This window comes from Manacus vitellinus, unplaced genomic scaffold (genome assembly GCF_001715985.3).
Source record: "Manacus vitellinus isolate BGI_N305 unplaced genomic scaffold, ASM171598v3 scaffold_14_pilon, whole genome shotgun sequence".
NCBI classification, from domain to species: domain Eukaryota; kingdom Metazoa; phylum Chordata; class Aves; order Passeriformes; family Pipridae; genus Manacus; species Manacus vitellinus.
Genome location: NW_021939063.1, coordinates 10,088,241 through 10,102,915, shown reverse-complemented (window position 1 = coordinate 10,102,915; position 14,675 = coordinate 10,088,241). Strand labels below are relative to the sequence as shown.

Genomic DNA, 14,675 nt, shown 5'->3' with positions numbered 1-14,675 from the left:
TGCCTTGGGCTGGGGTGCAAAAAACCTGCCGCTCTGGCTGGTCACCAAAGCAGCCACATGGATAGGGTATTCTGCTTCTTAATACTGGATACACTTGAGGTCTGGTACACAGGTCATTTGAAGTACACCTACCTGTAACCAGAGTGATTTTGGACTGTCTTAGTTTAGGTTTGGGTTAATGTCTTCAGAGTGGGCTTTTTAAGGGGTTAGGCTTGATTGCACTATGAATGGCATCAGCACACGCCGAAGTCAATAGATACGCAGAAGCAAAAATTCTAACAGATTAAAGCCAGACCTACATGAAAAGGACAGTAATTTCAGGCACTATTTGTACGCTTAATATTATACACATGCTTATGCTTTGTAATTCGGGCTCCAACTTGTGATTTCAGTTACATAAGAGAGTGGAGGAGCCAAAGGCATTAGTGCTGCCATACACTGCTGCAGCTGAAGGCAGAGTTCCCCCAAATATTCATCAGGCACATTCTCAGAAGTTGTGCTGTCTCATAATGAAATAGCAAACAGCCATGTGCATATCTATGACACAAAAGGACTAATTATTATTATTATTATTCCACTTAGTTCCAGGTACTGTGTACACGCCTCTGACTTCAAAACAGCTTTGGCTGCTGGTTTTTTACCCCGAACATAATTTTTTTTAAACACAGAGAGCAACCATGTGCTTTGTGTGTCTGACTTTTAATGAGTGAGGAGCAACAGAACAGAGAAAGCCAGAGACAAAATACAGGCTTTGATTCCCCTAGAGAACTTGAGCAAAATATTCCACTGCTGTCACTGGTACAGCTGTGCTGGCAGGATCCTTCATACAGACGAGGCTCCAGCCGCTACTTACATTTCACTGATGTGACTGCTTGTTCCTAATCTGCATCAAGGCATCCTCACTGCAACCAAACAAGTGGCTGCACCAGTGAGAAACGTTTTGCTTCATTCCCTAGTGTAGCCAGAGCTCGCCTGTGTTTGTAGTCCCTCGTGGAGTCTCACAAAATGTGAGCTGCCTTCTGAAGGATGCCTACGAATCGAAGCTGCAGTACACAAGAAAGCTGAATCAGAAGACGTAGGTGGCAGCATGGACTACATCGTTACAAGTTTAAACCAGGCTGTTCAGTGGAGATATGACATCAATTAGCTGCATATATCTCTTTTTCAGCTAAAAACCTACTCACTTTGGAAATCTGCTCAGATACTGGAAAATCACATGGGCACTGCAGTCAGGGCAAATTGGATGTGTGACTGTGGCACAGTGTGTTTGGCATCCTGTACTGCCAGCAAGGAGTGTGCAGAAGGGGTGCAGCTTTTGCAAGAACCAACTAAGGAAATCAGCCTTTTCTAGAGACCTCCCTGGAGGCTGCTGTGGTGGAATTTGTTCCCCCAGAAGCCTGTGCATAGGCAACGGGCTCCAGAGGTGGGCTCCCAATGACTGCTGTCCTAGTTTGTGGTGTAGGAAGGTAGCATCATGTATCCAGGAAAGCCTGGAGAGCAGAGCTGTGGGGACTGTTCACTCTTCTTTGGTGCATCTCTGCTGTTCCCAGTGTCTTTAGCGCCACGGGACTTCTGCGAAACACAGATGGCCCAAAATATCCTCTCACCACTACTCTGCTCCCACAATGCAAACGGTATTTTGCAGTACAGAGGATCTTACTAAGTCTTCAGCAGGGGTTATATGAAAATTCCTCACGACTCTGTGTGCTGCTGTACCCTTTCATTAAGAGAACCAGAGGGGATGCAGGTAGGAGGGCGAGGACATATTTGAGTCATATACCCGTTCGCCTGCAGGGGAAAAGCACCAGCTTTCGGTTCTGTGAAACCCAGCGCAAGACAAAACGTTGCCCTGCTCATTTTCCCTGCCGATCGCCCCGGCCGTACTTTGTTCTCCAGCTGCGACTGGGACTGCCCGGTGTCGGGGACTGCGCTTTTGGGAAGCGGCAGAGCAGAGCAAGGAGATCCCGGCCGCCCAGGCACCTGCCAGGCCACGCTCCCGTGCTGCCTTCTCCAGCAGCACACGGCTGCCGAGACCAAACGCCTCCAAAGCCTGGCAGGGCGGCACCGGGTCCAGAGTACAGTTTCCCGGGAAGAAAAGTGGCCGCGGAAGATCAGAGCCAGAGCCCGGGCGCAGCGACGGGCAGAGCTGGTGACAGCGCCGTGGGATGCTTTGACTGCGAGAAGGGCGCTCTTTGTGTGAAGATAAAAAAATAACGATTAAAAAGAACGCACGAAAATAAAAAAATAGCGAGAGGAGAGCGACGGCTGGGAGCCTCGTTCCGCTCCTTCCCCGCCGCGGACGCGGGCCGGCCCCGGCTCAGCCCCGCTCCCCTGGCCGCGGCAGGCCGCGGGGGAGGCGGGCGGCCCGGGGCGGCCCCCCGGGTGGCGGCGGCCGCTGCCCGCACCCGCCCACCCCTCCCCGCCGCCCGCGGCCGCCTGCCAAAGCCCGGGCTCCGGCCGCCCGTGTCTGCGGCATGGCCCCTGCCTCCCCCCACACCCCTTCCTTAGCTCCCCCCTCCCCAGCAAAGAAGAGGCCGTGCCGGTGTTTTTCCCACTCAGCAGGATGGTGATGCTCAAAGCTCCCTCATTAGACAACAGACACGAAGGTCAGGAAGAAAGCGCTTATAAATTACCGTTTCTCCAGCTCGGCGCTGCTTAGTCGCGCCGCACCGCTCCGCCGGACGCGCCGCCACCGCCGCAGGGCGCAGCGGCGCGCAGGCACCGCGGCCAGCGACGCAGGTTACCGGCGCCTCCCGGCAGGGAGGGGGGCGGGCGGCGCGGGGCTGCGCTGCTGCCGCTGCCGCTGCTGCCGCTGCGGTGGTGGCGCGCGGGCCGGCGCGGATCGCCCCGGATCCCCCCTCTCTGCGAACAAAGGGGCGGCCGCTCCGCGCCCAGCGGAGCGAACCGAGCCGGGCCGGTGGCGGCGGCATCGTCGTCCCTTTGTCCGCCCCGGCTCGGGGTGCCCCGCGGGCGCGCTTTCCCTTCCCCCTCTTACGTTTATTTGTTAATTCATCCTTCTCCTTCCAGCCCCCTCCTCCCCAGCTTTCCCATTACCCCGGCGGGGTTTTTGCTTCCCGGCGATTATTTACCCCACACCTCCCCCCACCTTGCGTTAACTTTTTTTGGCGATAACAGTTCTCGGCAATTCCCCGTTGCTGGCGGCCCTCCAGCACATCTAGGGCGCACGCTTCTCTCCCCGGCTATTTTTGTCCATTTTCTCTCTCCTTCCCACCCCTCCCCGCCGTGTTTTCTCTGGCTGCCGTGCGCTAACCTCGAGTGGAGAGGCTGGTACGGGCAATGCTACATCTGATGCTAATGGGCCTACCTGGTGGGTAATAACGCTGCTGCTGCTTTCTTACTGTTTCCCTCGTTTTCCTTTTTATTCCCTTCGTTTTCCATTTATTTCGTTGGTTTGATGCTGAAATCAAAGTTGTGATTGGGGCTTGGAAATAAAATGCAGGGACTGCACAGAGCAGGTTACTGAGCTCAGCGTGGTGTGAAGGGTTGATCATTTTGGGTTCGTCTGGGGGTAACTTGTATCCGAAATTCATCCGCTGGCTTTAAGATAATGAATGCCCATCGCTGCCTGAATATTGTACCAGGCGCTACGTGGGAGGACTCACAAGGTTTCCATATAAGAACATGGGAGAATTTATTTCACCCAGGCGAAGAAATGTGCAGAGTATGTGTTATTTATGAAGCTGAAGGCAAGCTGTGTTATCCTTAGGCAGCTCCGAGAGTGACAAAATTTGGTATTTAGAAATTGTGAAAGCTGATTTCTGCTGTTTAGTAAGAGCTGCGTTTAAAGGGAAGCATAGATGAAGCAAAAAAAAAAAAAAAGGAAAAAAGTAGTGGGAGAGAATCCAGATAAGCACAACTAAATACAACCCCACACGTATTTCAGCACAGTTTGTGCCAAGGTGTAAAGATGGATTTTTTTTTTGTTAGTTCCCATTTTTTTAACCGTATTGGGAAAGGCATTAAGAAAATGTGCCGAGAGGAGCTGGTTACGTTGATAGTGCTATTTTGGTAACTGCATTTTTTTTTTATTGCTTGCATGTGAAAATGTTTTCAGTTTTGGACTAGGAAAACAGTGAGGCAGCCCTGACAGGGGCATATGTCATCAGCTGTGTAATTTGGGGCTCAGATGACAGTTGCTACCAGTTTAGATTTTATGAGTTTAGGTTTGAGGGTAAATCAACCCGTTAAAACCTGCTGCGGTGGAATTTGGAGGGGAGAGGCTTTGGTGAAAACTCTGATGGTTGTTGACAGCGGGCTCTTTACCTCTGGGTCCACATTCAGGAGAGCTGACTGCTGTGTTACGGAAAGGTTTTCCCGAAGGTTATTGGGGGTTTTTTTTTAAAGCAAAATGTGTGAGCAGCTGAGGCAGCCAGCAGCATGACAGTGTCCCTTGCCTGGACTAAGTCAAGGCTGAAGCACGAGTGTGAAGAGAGAATGGCTGTGTTGCCTGGTTAAACTGACACTGGAAACTTTATTTTTGGCACTATCAGAGACAGTATCTTCGTGCTGCTTCTTAAACTGACTCTTATCTGCTTTGCATGTTCTTTTTTTTTTTTTCTTCCCCCCTGTATTTGCCTTTCACCTCTGTCCCTCCCTGTTCCCACCTCTCACGCTTTGGGCTGTGCTAAGGAAGCTCCCACTGGAGGGCGACAGACACCTTCACCGCTCCCTAGGTGCTGCCCGGGTGGGGAGGGACCCCGACCCCGGGCCGGGAGAGGAAAGGCCGCTTCTTGCTGTCATTTATTAACCTGCTTCTTTCACCGTGCGCTGCGAGGGTTATTTTCTGTCATACTTCGCAAAAGACAGGAGATTACAGGTGGCACCGTGATACCTGGAGGCCCCAAGAAGGTGGTTGCGTGCTCGGGGATGCTAAATCAAAATCCTAGGGCATTTGGCTTGTTTGCTTAGGAATCTTGTTCTGGAGTCCAGTAGAAACTGGGAATCTTTCAAATGCTACTGACTTTTGTTTTATTTTGCTGTAACCAGGAGCTAAATTTGGCGTTCAGCTCTTTGTTGGTAGTCCCTAATGTGTAGGTTTTGGGTTCCCTGGTGCTTTCATGTCAGAGGTGAAATGTTGGGGCTGTAGCAGGAGGCTTCAGTCAGTGTGAAATGCTGTCAGAGAAGAGGTGTTATATTGCCTGGGAAAACTAGGAAGACACTTTAGATTGGCTTGCTCTTGCTACAGAGTGCTTGGGAAACCTCCTGTGCCTGAGCAGAATCCTGTTTGTAAAGCCTCAGTGAGGATCTTGTCTTACAGCTAATCATTGCTAGTATTTCAGTGAGGGTTTTTTTAATCAATACTCTTAGTGTATCTTAGTGGCTTCCAGCCAGGTCTTATGGGCTGAATGTTTCCAAAAAGACTCTCAGGCACTTTCAACAGGCTGCCATGTTTCCCAGGCAGTGATACTCCCAGGATTTTCATCAGTGCACCTCAAGACTTAGTGGCAACCCTCTATTATTTTAATTTTGCCCTTTCTAGGTTTTCCAGTGCCCCATAGTTTTGCCTCAGTGGGTAACAGGGCAACATTGCCCCGATGCCCCAATGGCAGTGTTGCCAGTTCCACCAGTAAGGGGAGTCAGCAGTGGTGCCCTGCCTGGGGTTTTAACCATGCTGGCAAACAACTCTGAAAAGATAGTGCTGATTAGTTTCTTTTAAATTTAACCGTATTGCAACACGTAAAAATGGATGGGAAAGCACTGGTAGTTAAAGCCTTTTGTAAGTAATGCTTATTTGATTGTCATATGAATAAATTGTAGATCATTTAAGAAGTGAAGCTTTGAATAGATTACTCAGTAGGATTAGTGCCTTCGACTTCTTTCATCACTAACTTAATTTACATGACCAGAATGGATCAGGGTTATGTTTTTTAAAGTAATCCTGAGTCTACTTCAGTAAGAGCTCTATACACAGAACTCAAGTTTATTCTAGTGCTACTCTGAGCATGCAGCTTGCAGGATTGGGTCCTTGGTATTTGGAAGAAAAAGATGAGAATGCAGTGAATTAATATTTGTTGAATTTGTTCCATACATGCGTATTTACTTGAATCCTCAGCTGTTGCAGTGCCATGGATTTAATTGATTTGTGCAAGCTGAGTATCATCCCAAGGCACTACCCTTTAAGTTGGTTACATAGTAGCTAATATTGATATAAGGTAATGAAGTAGAAATTAAGTGAAACTGCTGCTCTTCATTATCCTTTTTCCCCAAAAACCTAGTGTTGGAAGGGCTGCTGTGCTGCCAGTCTGTGACACCATGTGAAACCATGGCTGGTGTCCTGCAGCGTCTTCTGTATTTCTATCAGTCTCTTCAGTGTGTCTGGATTTACAGCAGCCCTAAACCCTGCTCCAGGAGCATCCACCAAACCCACGAGCTATGCTGGTGGAAGGGGAACATGAATCAAATGCCACCAAGCTTTGGGTGGGAGGCAGCGGGGTGGGAAGCCCGTGGCTGTTAAGGGCCATCAGCTGTTGGGAAGGTTTGTGCATTTCAGCAGTTACTGGGTTTCCTGTTGTGGTTCTCTGTCGCTCGGCATTGTCGCAGCCTCGAAGGATGCCTTCGCTGCTGTGGTTGCCCAACCTGAGCTTGAATACAGCCAGTGCATGGAAAAACCACGGTGCCATGCCGTGCCCTAACACAGCAGGAGTGCCCTGCTCCAGGGTGTTGGTGCAGGTCAGCTGTCCACGGGTAGGAGAGCAACCCGTACGCTGAGCCATGGGCTTATCAGTGAGCTGGAATGTAGTTAAAAGTTCATTTTTTTGTTTCATTTTTTTTCTTCAGATCACGTGGCATTTGCATTTTATTTCACTGCTCTACTGTAATTTTCCTGCTTTTTAGATAGTGTAGGCAAATCTTCTGCAATGTTTTACATGGGATGAAGCACATGAGAAATGATATCCTGTTTTGGCATTGGTACTATGTTCAGTGTCTTGATGTTCTTCAAGTGTAAGATCATACTGATGAAATTAAGAAACATGATGCATGATAACGTTGAAACATGTCTGACTTATCTTGCTAGACCTATTTTTTTCCTTTAAAATATTTTTCCCTTTTGTTTTTCTCTTTTTTTTTCCCCAAACAGGAAGAGAAAATACATTCAGGAGAGACTCTACTTCATGTAAGTGTTATTTATACTTGTTTATGAAATTACAAAAGGCTTATAAAGCTCATTAAAACGTTCAAATACTGAACACTTACCATCTGTTTATAGAAACCAAGTATAGAGCATGTAAAAATAGACTGTAGTTATACAGCAATAATGCTCAGCAACTGTTATCTTAAACCTATCTGTGCAGTTCTTCTGTGCATATCACTGCAGAATTTAGAAACCATTGCAAAGCACTTTGCAGACATTTAAGCAGCATGTCCATAAAGCTGGTGTGTAAATCCCAGAGGGATAATGTTAAATTGGTTTGCCTGAAGCAGAGGAGACCCAGAAGTGAGAACTTGATTTTAGCACCCCAGAGCCCTTGATTCCCAAACCCTGTGACAAAAATCAGCTTTTCTGCCTTGGATCCTACAGAATCCAAGTTCTGCCCATAGAGCCATTTGTTTGCGTGCACGTGTACTAGTGTGTGCCTGTATACGTGTGGGTAAGAGAGAGTGTGTATACGTGTATTTGGCCTCAAATAGCCTACAGTTATTTCAGGTCTTTTCTACAACCTATGGTGATACCCATTAAAGTAAGAGTAGATGCCAGCAGCCATTGGTGAATACTCTTGCAAATGTTTTGTGAAAGCATTTGGTTCCAGCCTGGCTGCTCTGTCAGGGGGAGCCTGGTAAAGTGTTCATCATGGGACCGAGAAAGCTGTTATGTCTTAAAAATACAACAGGCTTTTTTTTGCCACACCATCTAGTGACCTGGTTTTTTTGCAGATCTCAGATTTGAAAGCTGTTGAGTAGTATAGGAAGCTCTGCTCTGGTATTTCTTCCTAGTAAATAAATCTGATTAAATGTTTTAAGGGGCTGCATAGATGAAGACTCTCGTTGCCTTTATGCAAAATTAGGTTAGCAAGGAAAAAGACTGCATTGTTCCCAATGCAGGGCCCGCTTTGCATAACTTCCAAGCATGTACTGTGTCCAGTGGCATGGCAAGCCCACGAGCACTCCCCTCAGGCTGATTTTCCATAAGTCAACATTTATTTTTTTTATTATTATTTTATAAATAACATGTATCTCGGAACTGCAGCACTCCATTATGCTTGCGTAGCAACTGCTGGTTAATATGTAGCAAAACGCCGTGTGGTAACAAATGTTTTTTTGCTATTGTTGAGCTGGAATGTTAGTTCAGCTTCTAGATAAACGTGGCTTGCGCAAGGCGTCCCGGTAGACCATGACTTCTGTGGCTTGTACAGTAGTTCTGTAGGCAACCGTGTTCTGCTCTTCCTCTCCCCTGTGCTTCCCTTCATCTTCCACGTGAGCGAGGGGTGGGCTTAGGTAAAGGCAGGGAACTGGCAGCCCTTTGCATCCCACAAAGCACCAGCGTGGGGTTTATATTACACCCATTGCTAGTCAAGCATCTGTTAAAAAAAATCTTTATTCTGGTTGTGTTGCTAGCAGAAACACTGTAAGATGCTTTATTTAATAGCTTTAAACCATAAGTGTTCTTTGGCTGGTTTTATGGATATGATAAGATACTCTTTCAAAAAAAAACCCCCTAAAAACCCAGTAGTAAGTGAAGAATACCCTACAAAGGATTAAAGAATCCTCCTTCCCTGCTCCTGGGAATCCTAGCTGAGACTAGGTTAAGCATTTGTATCTTTGAGAAGGTACATCATCATTTTTAAAAGGTAACAGAGAAGGAAAAAATCCAAAAGCTTTTTGTGTGTGACCATTTTCAACATTTGTAGCTCATTATTATTTCATTCTAGTGTAGGAAGTTCAAATCTCTTGAAAATCCTGTGAAGCATAGCTTCCCAGAGATTATAAATGGGAAACAGTGCAACAAAAACACCTTTAAGAGAAGAAGCTCGCAAATAGAGAAGAACCCAAACAGACAAACCCTGCAGCAGTGACTGTGTGGTGTCTGGAAACTGCAGAATAAGCCTGCAGTGCAGATCTGAAGAGTTTTGCCTGGAGACTGCAGTATCACAAAGAAGGAATCGAGAATTCTTAACTCCAATAGATACACTCCAAAATGAGTGATGAACAGTCAGTGGTCCAGAGGCCATTTGCGGTGCAGCCTTCCATCACCTGCTGTGGCTTTTCAACAGCTAACGGCAAGCTTTGAGCATCAGAGCCTCTCTCTTCTGGTTCTGTGCATGAAATATTATGACTTTGACTCGATAACTCTATTTGTGCCTGTCTGTGCATTGGCTCCCCTTGGCTTCTTCAACTGTGTGAGTTTCCAAAGGAGAGTTAAACTCCAGGGAAAGGAGTAGTGAGGCTATAACGAAATGGCAGGATGGTGAAGCATCCAGGGCAGGGATCTCTCCCAGGCCCTATTCAGAGGGGGTTGACTCCTGCGGCAGTGAATGCTCGGTGGGGCTTAACCCCTCAGACTCTGACTTGGACCGATCACTGTGACAGGAGGTGACCACTTTGAGAAGGGGTTCTTTGTGATAGTAACCAGCCATATGTAGTTGTAATGATAAGAAAGGGACCATCTTATTGTAGTCACTTTGCGACAAATACTACCACAATTCATTACTTTCCATCAGTGCCTCATCCTATGGAGGAATCACCACTGCCCATCTACATTGAGGAGGGGACAGAAGTCCCGATTGGTGAGTGCAGTTGGGATGGGATTTGTTTAAGGGAGGGTATAACGGTACTCGGGGTTTATATTCCTCACGTTTGTGTGTACCCATTTGTCATTGAAAACTGTAAGGTCTGTTGCAAATGTGTGGGGGTTTTTATTTTATTTTCTTCTTTATTTTCTATTAAGAGCTCCTGAGGGTTATTAAAATACTGCTGGAGTTGGTTTTCAGCTAATCATAAATCAAAGTACATAATTTATGCAGTGACACTGAAAGCTTCTGTGCAGGATGTCTTAATACAAGGCTGAGGAAGACCACGAGTATCACAAGAGGTAGTTCCCACTTTGGCCTTTGATCTCGATGTTCAGATACTTGGAATAATCTGAGCTCTGGGTCAGCATTTTTTTTCTTGCTGACACTCTCATGCCCAGCACCCAACAGACTCAAATTGCACACACCACTGAATAGCCAGAAGAGAGTCAGAGAGGTTTGCCATTACCTGACATACACATTGGAGCGCTGCACACCCCCATTTTCTGGGCTCTGGTGTAGATGTATTGTCACTACATGGATATATAGGTTGAGTGTTTTCTTGGGGTTTTTTAAATAGAAAAGCAGTCTTTAAGATAACTCATAAAGAACAAGACAAAAAGATAAGTAGGTTGGACTGTGGTGATCTCCTTGGAGAGTAGAAAGCTATGATGGCAAAATTTCCCAGAGCTCCTTCCTCATACAACCTGTTCTGGATTGCATACAGTAAGTGTGCCTTAGCTATCACCTTGGGAGTCTACCTTGTTGAGCAGATGTGTCTCTTCAAACAACTTTTTCTTATTATATATCCTGAATTTTTCCATTCCTAAATTCAAGCAGTTGCTTCTTGTCCTACTATCTTTTGAGCTAGATTAATTACCTTCCTCTACACACAGTACCTTGAAGGTATTTATAGCTGGATCTCAGCCCAGGAGTCTTCTCATTTATAGAACATATTAATTTTAGCACTGCTACTCTTTCCTTAGATCACTTTTATTGTCCTTATTTGTATTTCCTTTAATTTCTCTATCTCCTTTCTAATCTGTGGAGACTTGAACAGGTCATAATTTGTTCACTGTGGTTGTTTTGATGCAGCATTATGCTTTAGATTTCCATGTCATCCCTTCCCATGTACACATACAGAAATAGCTTGGCCTTTGACCCTTCTGCATCAATCAGTAGCACCACACAGAGAAACTCTATTACTTGGCTAATCTTACCTGCAATCACCTTTAGGTCTTTCTTGGATTCACAGCTTTGCTAGCCGCTCCTCAGGCAATGTCACTGCTCTCCTGAGATGTAGGGCTTTATCCTTCCTAGCACTAAATCCCCATCCCATAAAATAAGTGATAAAATAATCACTTATTTTATCCATTAATTACTTAAGACAGCATGCCTTTGTTTATTTTAATGCCCTGGGGTTTTATCGTTAACATAGAAGTTGTTACTGTTTTAGCATATATAGAGCAAATAAGTACTTATGATTTTATATTTTGATACCTATTACTGCTGTCTTCTGCATGTTAGTATGGACTCCTTTCTCAGCTTCATCATTCTTGTTTATATACCTTCCCTAACCTTTCCTTCCTCTAGTTAAAAAAGTTCATTATGTAAAAACTGACAGGTTTAGCCTTCTCCTTGTCTTCATTTGTACCTTTCCTCATTATAGAATTAGTATCTTGCTTCTATATGTCTTACATGCATGGCATGATGTGGTCTTTCCCACAGCAGATCATCTTTTCCTCATCTCCTCTGGGGTTGTAGTGCTCGACATCAGTCCCTTCTTGTAGAACTGTTAAGGCCAAGTTCTGTCGTGGCCCCTGGTATTTCATCTTGTCTTTCCCACTGCACTGAGGAAACCTGGACTGCCAAGATCGTGGCACCTGCACCAAGAAAAACACTGTAAGGCTGATGAGTCACAGAACTATCGACCAACCAACCAAAAAAAACCTCAACTATGAGTGGAAAGCTTTTTAGAGGTTGTTTGTTTGGTGCTGTCTTGAAGCAGGTTTGTTGGATTAGGCTCTGAAATGCAGCACTGGCTGTGAAATGGCCAAATTGGGTTGGAGAGGGCAAAATGTTTACTTATTCTAAATAAGTATCTGGACTGTCAATACAGCAAGCTGTGGTTGAGGGGCAATGAGTGGAAAAAGTAAATGATGCAGAGATGAGGGCAAACCACAAGCTCCGAGTTTGGTATTTGAATGTCTGGCGTGGGTCAGAGCTTTAGATGCAGTATAAATAATCAGTATAAACCATCAAGCTAGGAAGTCAGCTGCAAAATTCTGATCTGGGTCTGGGTCTCAGTATTGGCCCTGCTTTCCATTGAGCTTATCAACATGGTCCAGGTCCAGCATGCCCGTTTGCACCTGTACAGACACTAATAGGAATGAAACAAAGTCCTGTCTGCATTTAGACTTGAGAAGAATAACACAAAGTGCAACTGTTAAAACATTTAATTCAGCACAGCCATCATTTACTTTTAAAAGGTTGTTTAGAGAACTTAGATTATTTCATAATAACATTTTGGTTGTTATATGGTGTGCGTACTTTTCTGGCCCAGGCCTGATTGGTGGTGATAGATTGCTTTGTAGCTTCTGTATTGAAAAAATAGAGAAATCAGTAGGCTTTTCAGAGTCTAAATTTAACAGTGCTAATTATTTCAAGCAATTTAAAAAAAGAACATAAATCTCACTTGTTTATTACAGCTCCTTCATGAAAACAGCAGCTACAAATAATACTCAATAATGAAAATCTAGCTAACACTGTCATGAATTAGCCAACAAGAGAATGAATATTTGGGATCTGGACAAGGGCAGCATTTCCTTCTCTTTGCATTGAGGAAAAGGTGTTATTATCTAAACACTGGTTTTATCTCCTTGGGTGAAATGAAGACTTTGGCATTTCTGCATAGATGAATATGACTTTTGATTGGAAAAAGGCCTGGACTCTACTTAGTTTTTATGTACTTTTGCCCTTTTTATGTCCTTCTCCCCAGAGGAATGTAGGTGAGGGAGATGCAACCAATGTTTGAATAAACCAAAGAAATTTCTGAGGAGACAGAGAATATCTTGTGACCACTAGTAAAGAACCTACAGAGTAGCAGTGAAAGAAAGGTCATATGCTGGCAGTCTGGGTTCAGGCACAGTTTCAGCTGTCTCCCATACAAGTAAACGGTTCGGGAGATTCCAAGTGAGGAAATAAGCAGAGCAGATCCTTGTTCACCATCACTCTTCATGCTAAGGGTCCTGTTGTGTTAAACACCGAAGAGAACACCTGAGGCCACCCAGTCCAAATTCACATTTTGTAAAGCATAAACACAGGAACAAAATATTTGTATTGGCAGTCATTGCATTTGGGCTATACAGGACACCACCGAGGGAATAATTGCCTCCTCAGGGATCAGGGAGCAATAGAGCTGTAGGCTGAGATGTTTGTTTATATTCTCCTTCCAAGTCACATTTTGAGATGTTAATGTTGTTTGATACCTGTGAAATTAGCTCAAAGACATACAAATTCAGGATCTAATTCTGAACTGATTTATTCCAGCGTAGCTTTGTTGATTCCAGTAGCATTGCTATTGCTTTATCGTTGTGTAAATAATGTCAGAAGTGAGATCTCCTTGTTCAGGAATCAGTCCTGCTGACTTTGAAACCCGTGGCATTTCTGCTGTAGCTCTGAGTCCCTATGTGGGTGAAATCCCAATGGTCCACTTCCATCTTACTGATCCACTTTTGCTAATGAATAGCACTGCTTTCAGTGGACTTGTGTCATATGTGTACAAGTGTTACATACACCTTGCCTATAAAGGGTTTTTACCCCCATTAAATCATCTCAATATGGTAGAAAGCTCCATTAGCCCTCTGGAGTCATGTTCTCTTGGTCATATTCACAAGTCATGGTGCAACCTGGGCTCATTTGAGTAATCTTGATTACAAGAGAAGAATTTTCTTGTAATCGCACCCAGTTTCTTTTGCTACTACTCAGTCCCTGATTTTAAGTATCTCTGGTGCCTTCTCCGTGATAAAAACTGGATTTTTTTTGCTCTTGGGCAAACTCACCGAAAGACAGATGCTCTGTTACTTATGTCTCTTTCAATAAGAGAGTTAAAGCTCTTTTTTAAGCCGTGTGACCATAGAAAGTGCCCCTTTTCCAGACAGGAAGAGTATTTGTCACCCTACAGAGAGCTGGCTCTGTGTCTCTCTTGGAGGTTGCCTTCCCTTGCAAGAGAAGAAAACCAATTCTGTTGCACATGCTAAGGTTTGCTCTTTCATGGGGTGCTGGCACACAGAAAGCTTGATTTTTGCCAGGTACTGAGTGCCTTCTGCAAGGTGTTGAGTGCCCTCCTATCCTTTGCAGCCAAAAAGGATTTGATTGCTCTTGGCATCAGGCAAATCTGGACCCAGAAGACCACAGGTAGTATTTACCAATTATTTATGTGCTTTCGCATGCCAGAGTTTGTCTGAATTAATTTTCATAGCATACAAGAAATTTCAGGCGTTAATGACACTTGCCTACCACTAAAAACATTTTTTTTTAAATAATAATAATACAATTATAAGCATGACATTTATTGCATGGCCGTGGGGAAATTAAAAACCCCCAAAATTAACTACAGTCCAAGTAACTATTAGCTCTTCAGAGCTAATGTGTGAGTTATATACCCTGAATGAGCACCATATGCCAATTCATTGTGGCACAGTGAGTCACAGGACACATTGTGGAAAACAATAATTGCTTGGCATGCATTGGAGCACTCAGTAGGGTTTTTTGGTTGGTTTTTTAAAGGAATATGTTTTAATCTGACAATAAAATGAGTATTGTCTGATATGCTGCCACCAGAGACTGTTGATTATTTTGTACTTACCTGGAGCTTAACCATTTGTCACTTACCTCACACCCCCTCAGTACCTTTTGCATTCCAACTGC

The 14,675-nt window shown here is 44.9% G+C and overlaps 2 protein-coding genes across 4 annotated transcripts in view; one reads left to right on the top strand and one right to left on the bottom strand.

Annotated features, from left to right (window-relative positions):
• Nucleotides 1–689: 689 nt before the first annotated feature.
• Nucleotides 690–3,765, bottom strand: LOC115307205. Its single transcript, XM_029958212.1, has 3 exons — nucleotides 3,326–3,765; nucleotides 1,885–2,190; nucleotides 690–1,043 (listed from the first exon to the last, which is right to left on the bottom strand). Exons 1-3 carry the CDS (start codon nucleotides 3,549–3,551, stop codon nucleotides 946–948), a joined length of 630 nt encoding a protein of 209 aa, XP_029814072.1. The 5' UTR covers nucleotides 3,552–3,765; the 3' UTR covers nucleotides 690–945.
• SLC6A6 (solute carrier family 6 member 6) overlaps nucleotides 3,183–14,675 on the top strand; it is a 57,017-nt gene continuing 45,524 nt past the window's right edge. The window contains exons 1-4 of one of the 3 annotated variants that reach the window (XM_018068446.2): nucleotides 3,183–3,328; nucleotides 7,100–7,135; nucleotides 9,678–9,743; nucleotides 14,106–14,162. In XM_018068446.2, the coding sequence (XP_017923935.1) occupies nucleotides 3,298–3,328; nucleotides 7,100–7,135; nucleotides 9,678–9,743; nucleotides 14,106–14,162 (190 nt within the window). In that variant the 5' untranslated portion in view covers nucleotides 3,183–3,297. Of the gene's footprint in view, nucleotides 3,329–4,854; nucleotides 4,870–7,099; nucleotides 7,136–9,677; nucleotides 9,744–14,105; nucleotides 14,163–14,675 lie in introns of those variants that run through there. The other 2 variants (XM_018068447.2, XM_018068448.2) reach the window with 2 other exon arrangements.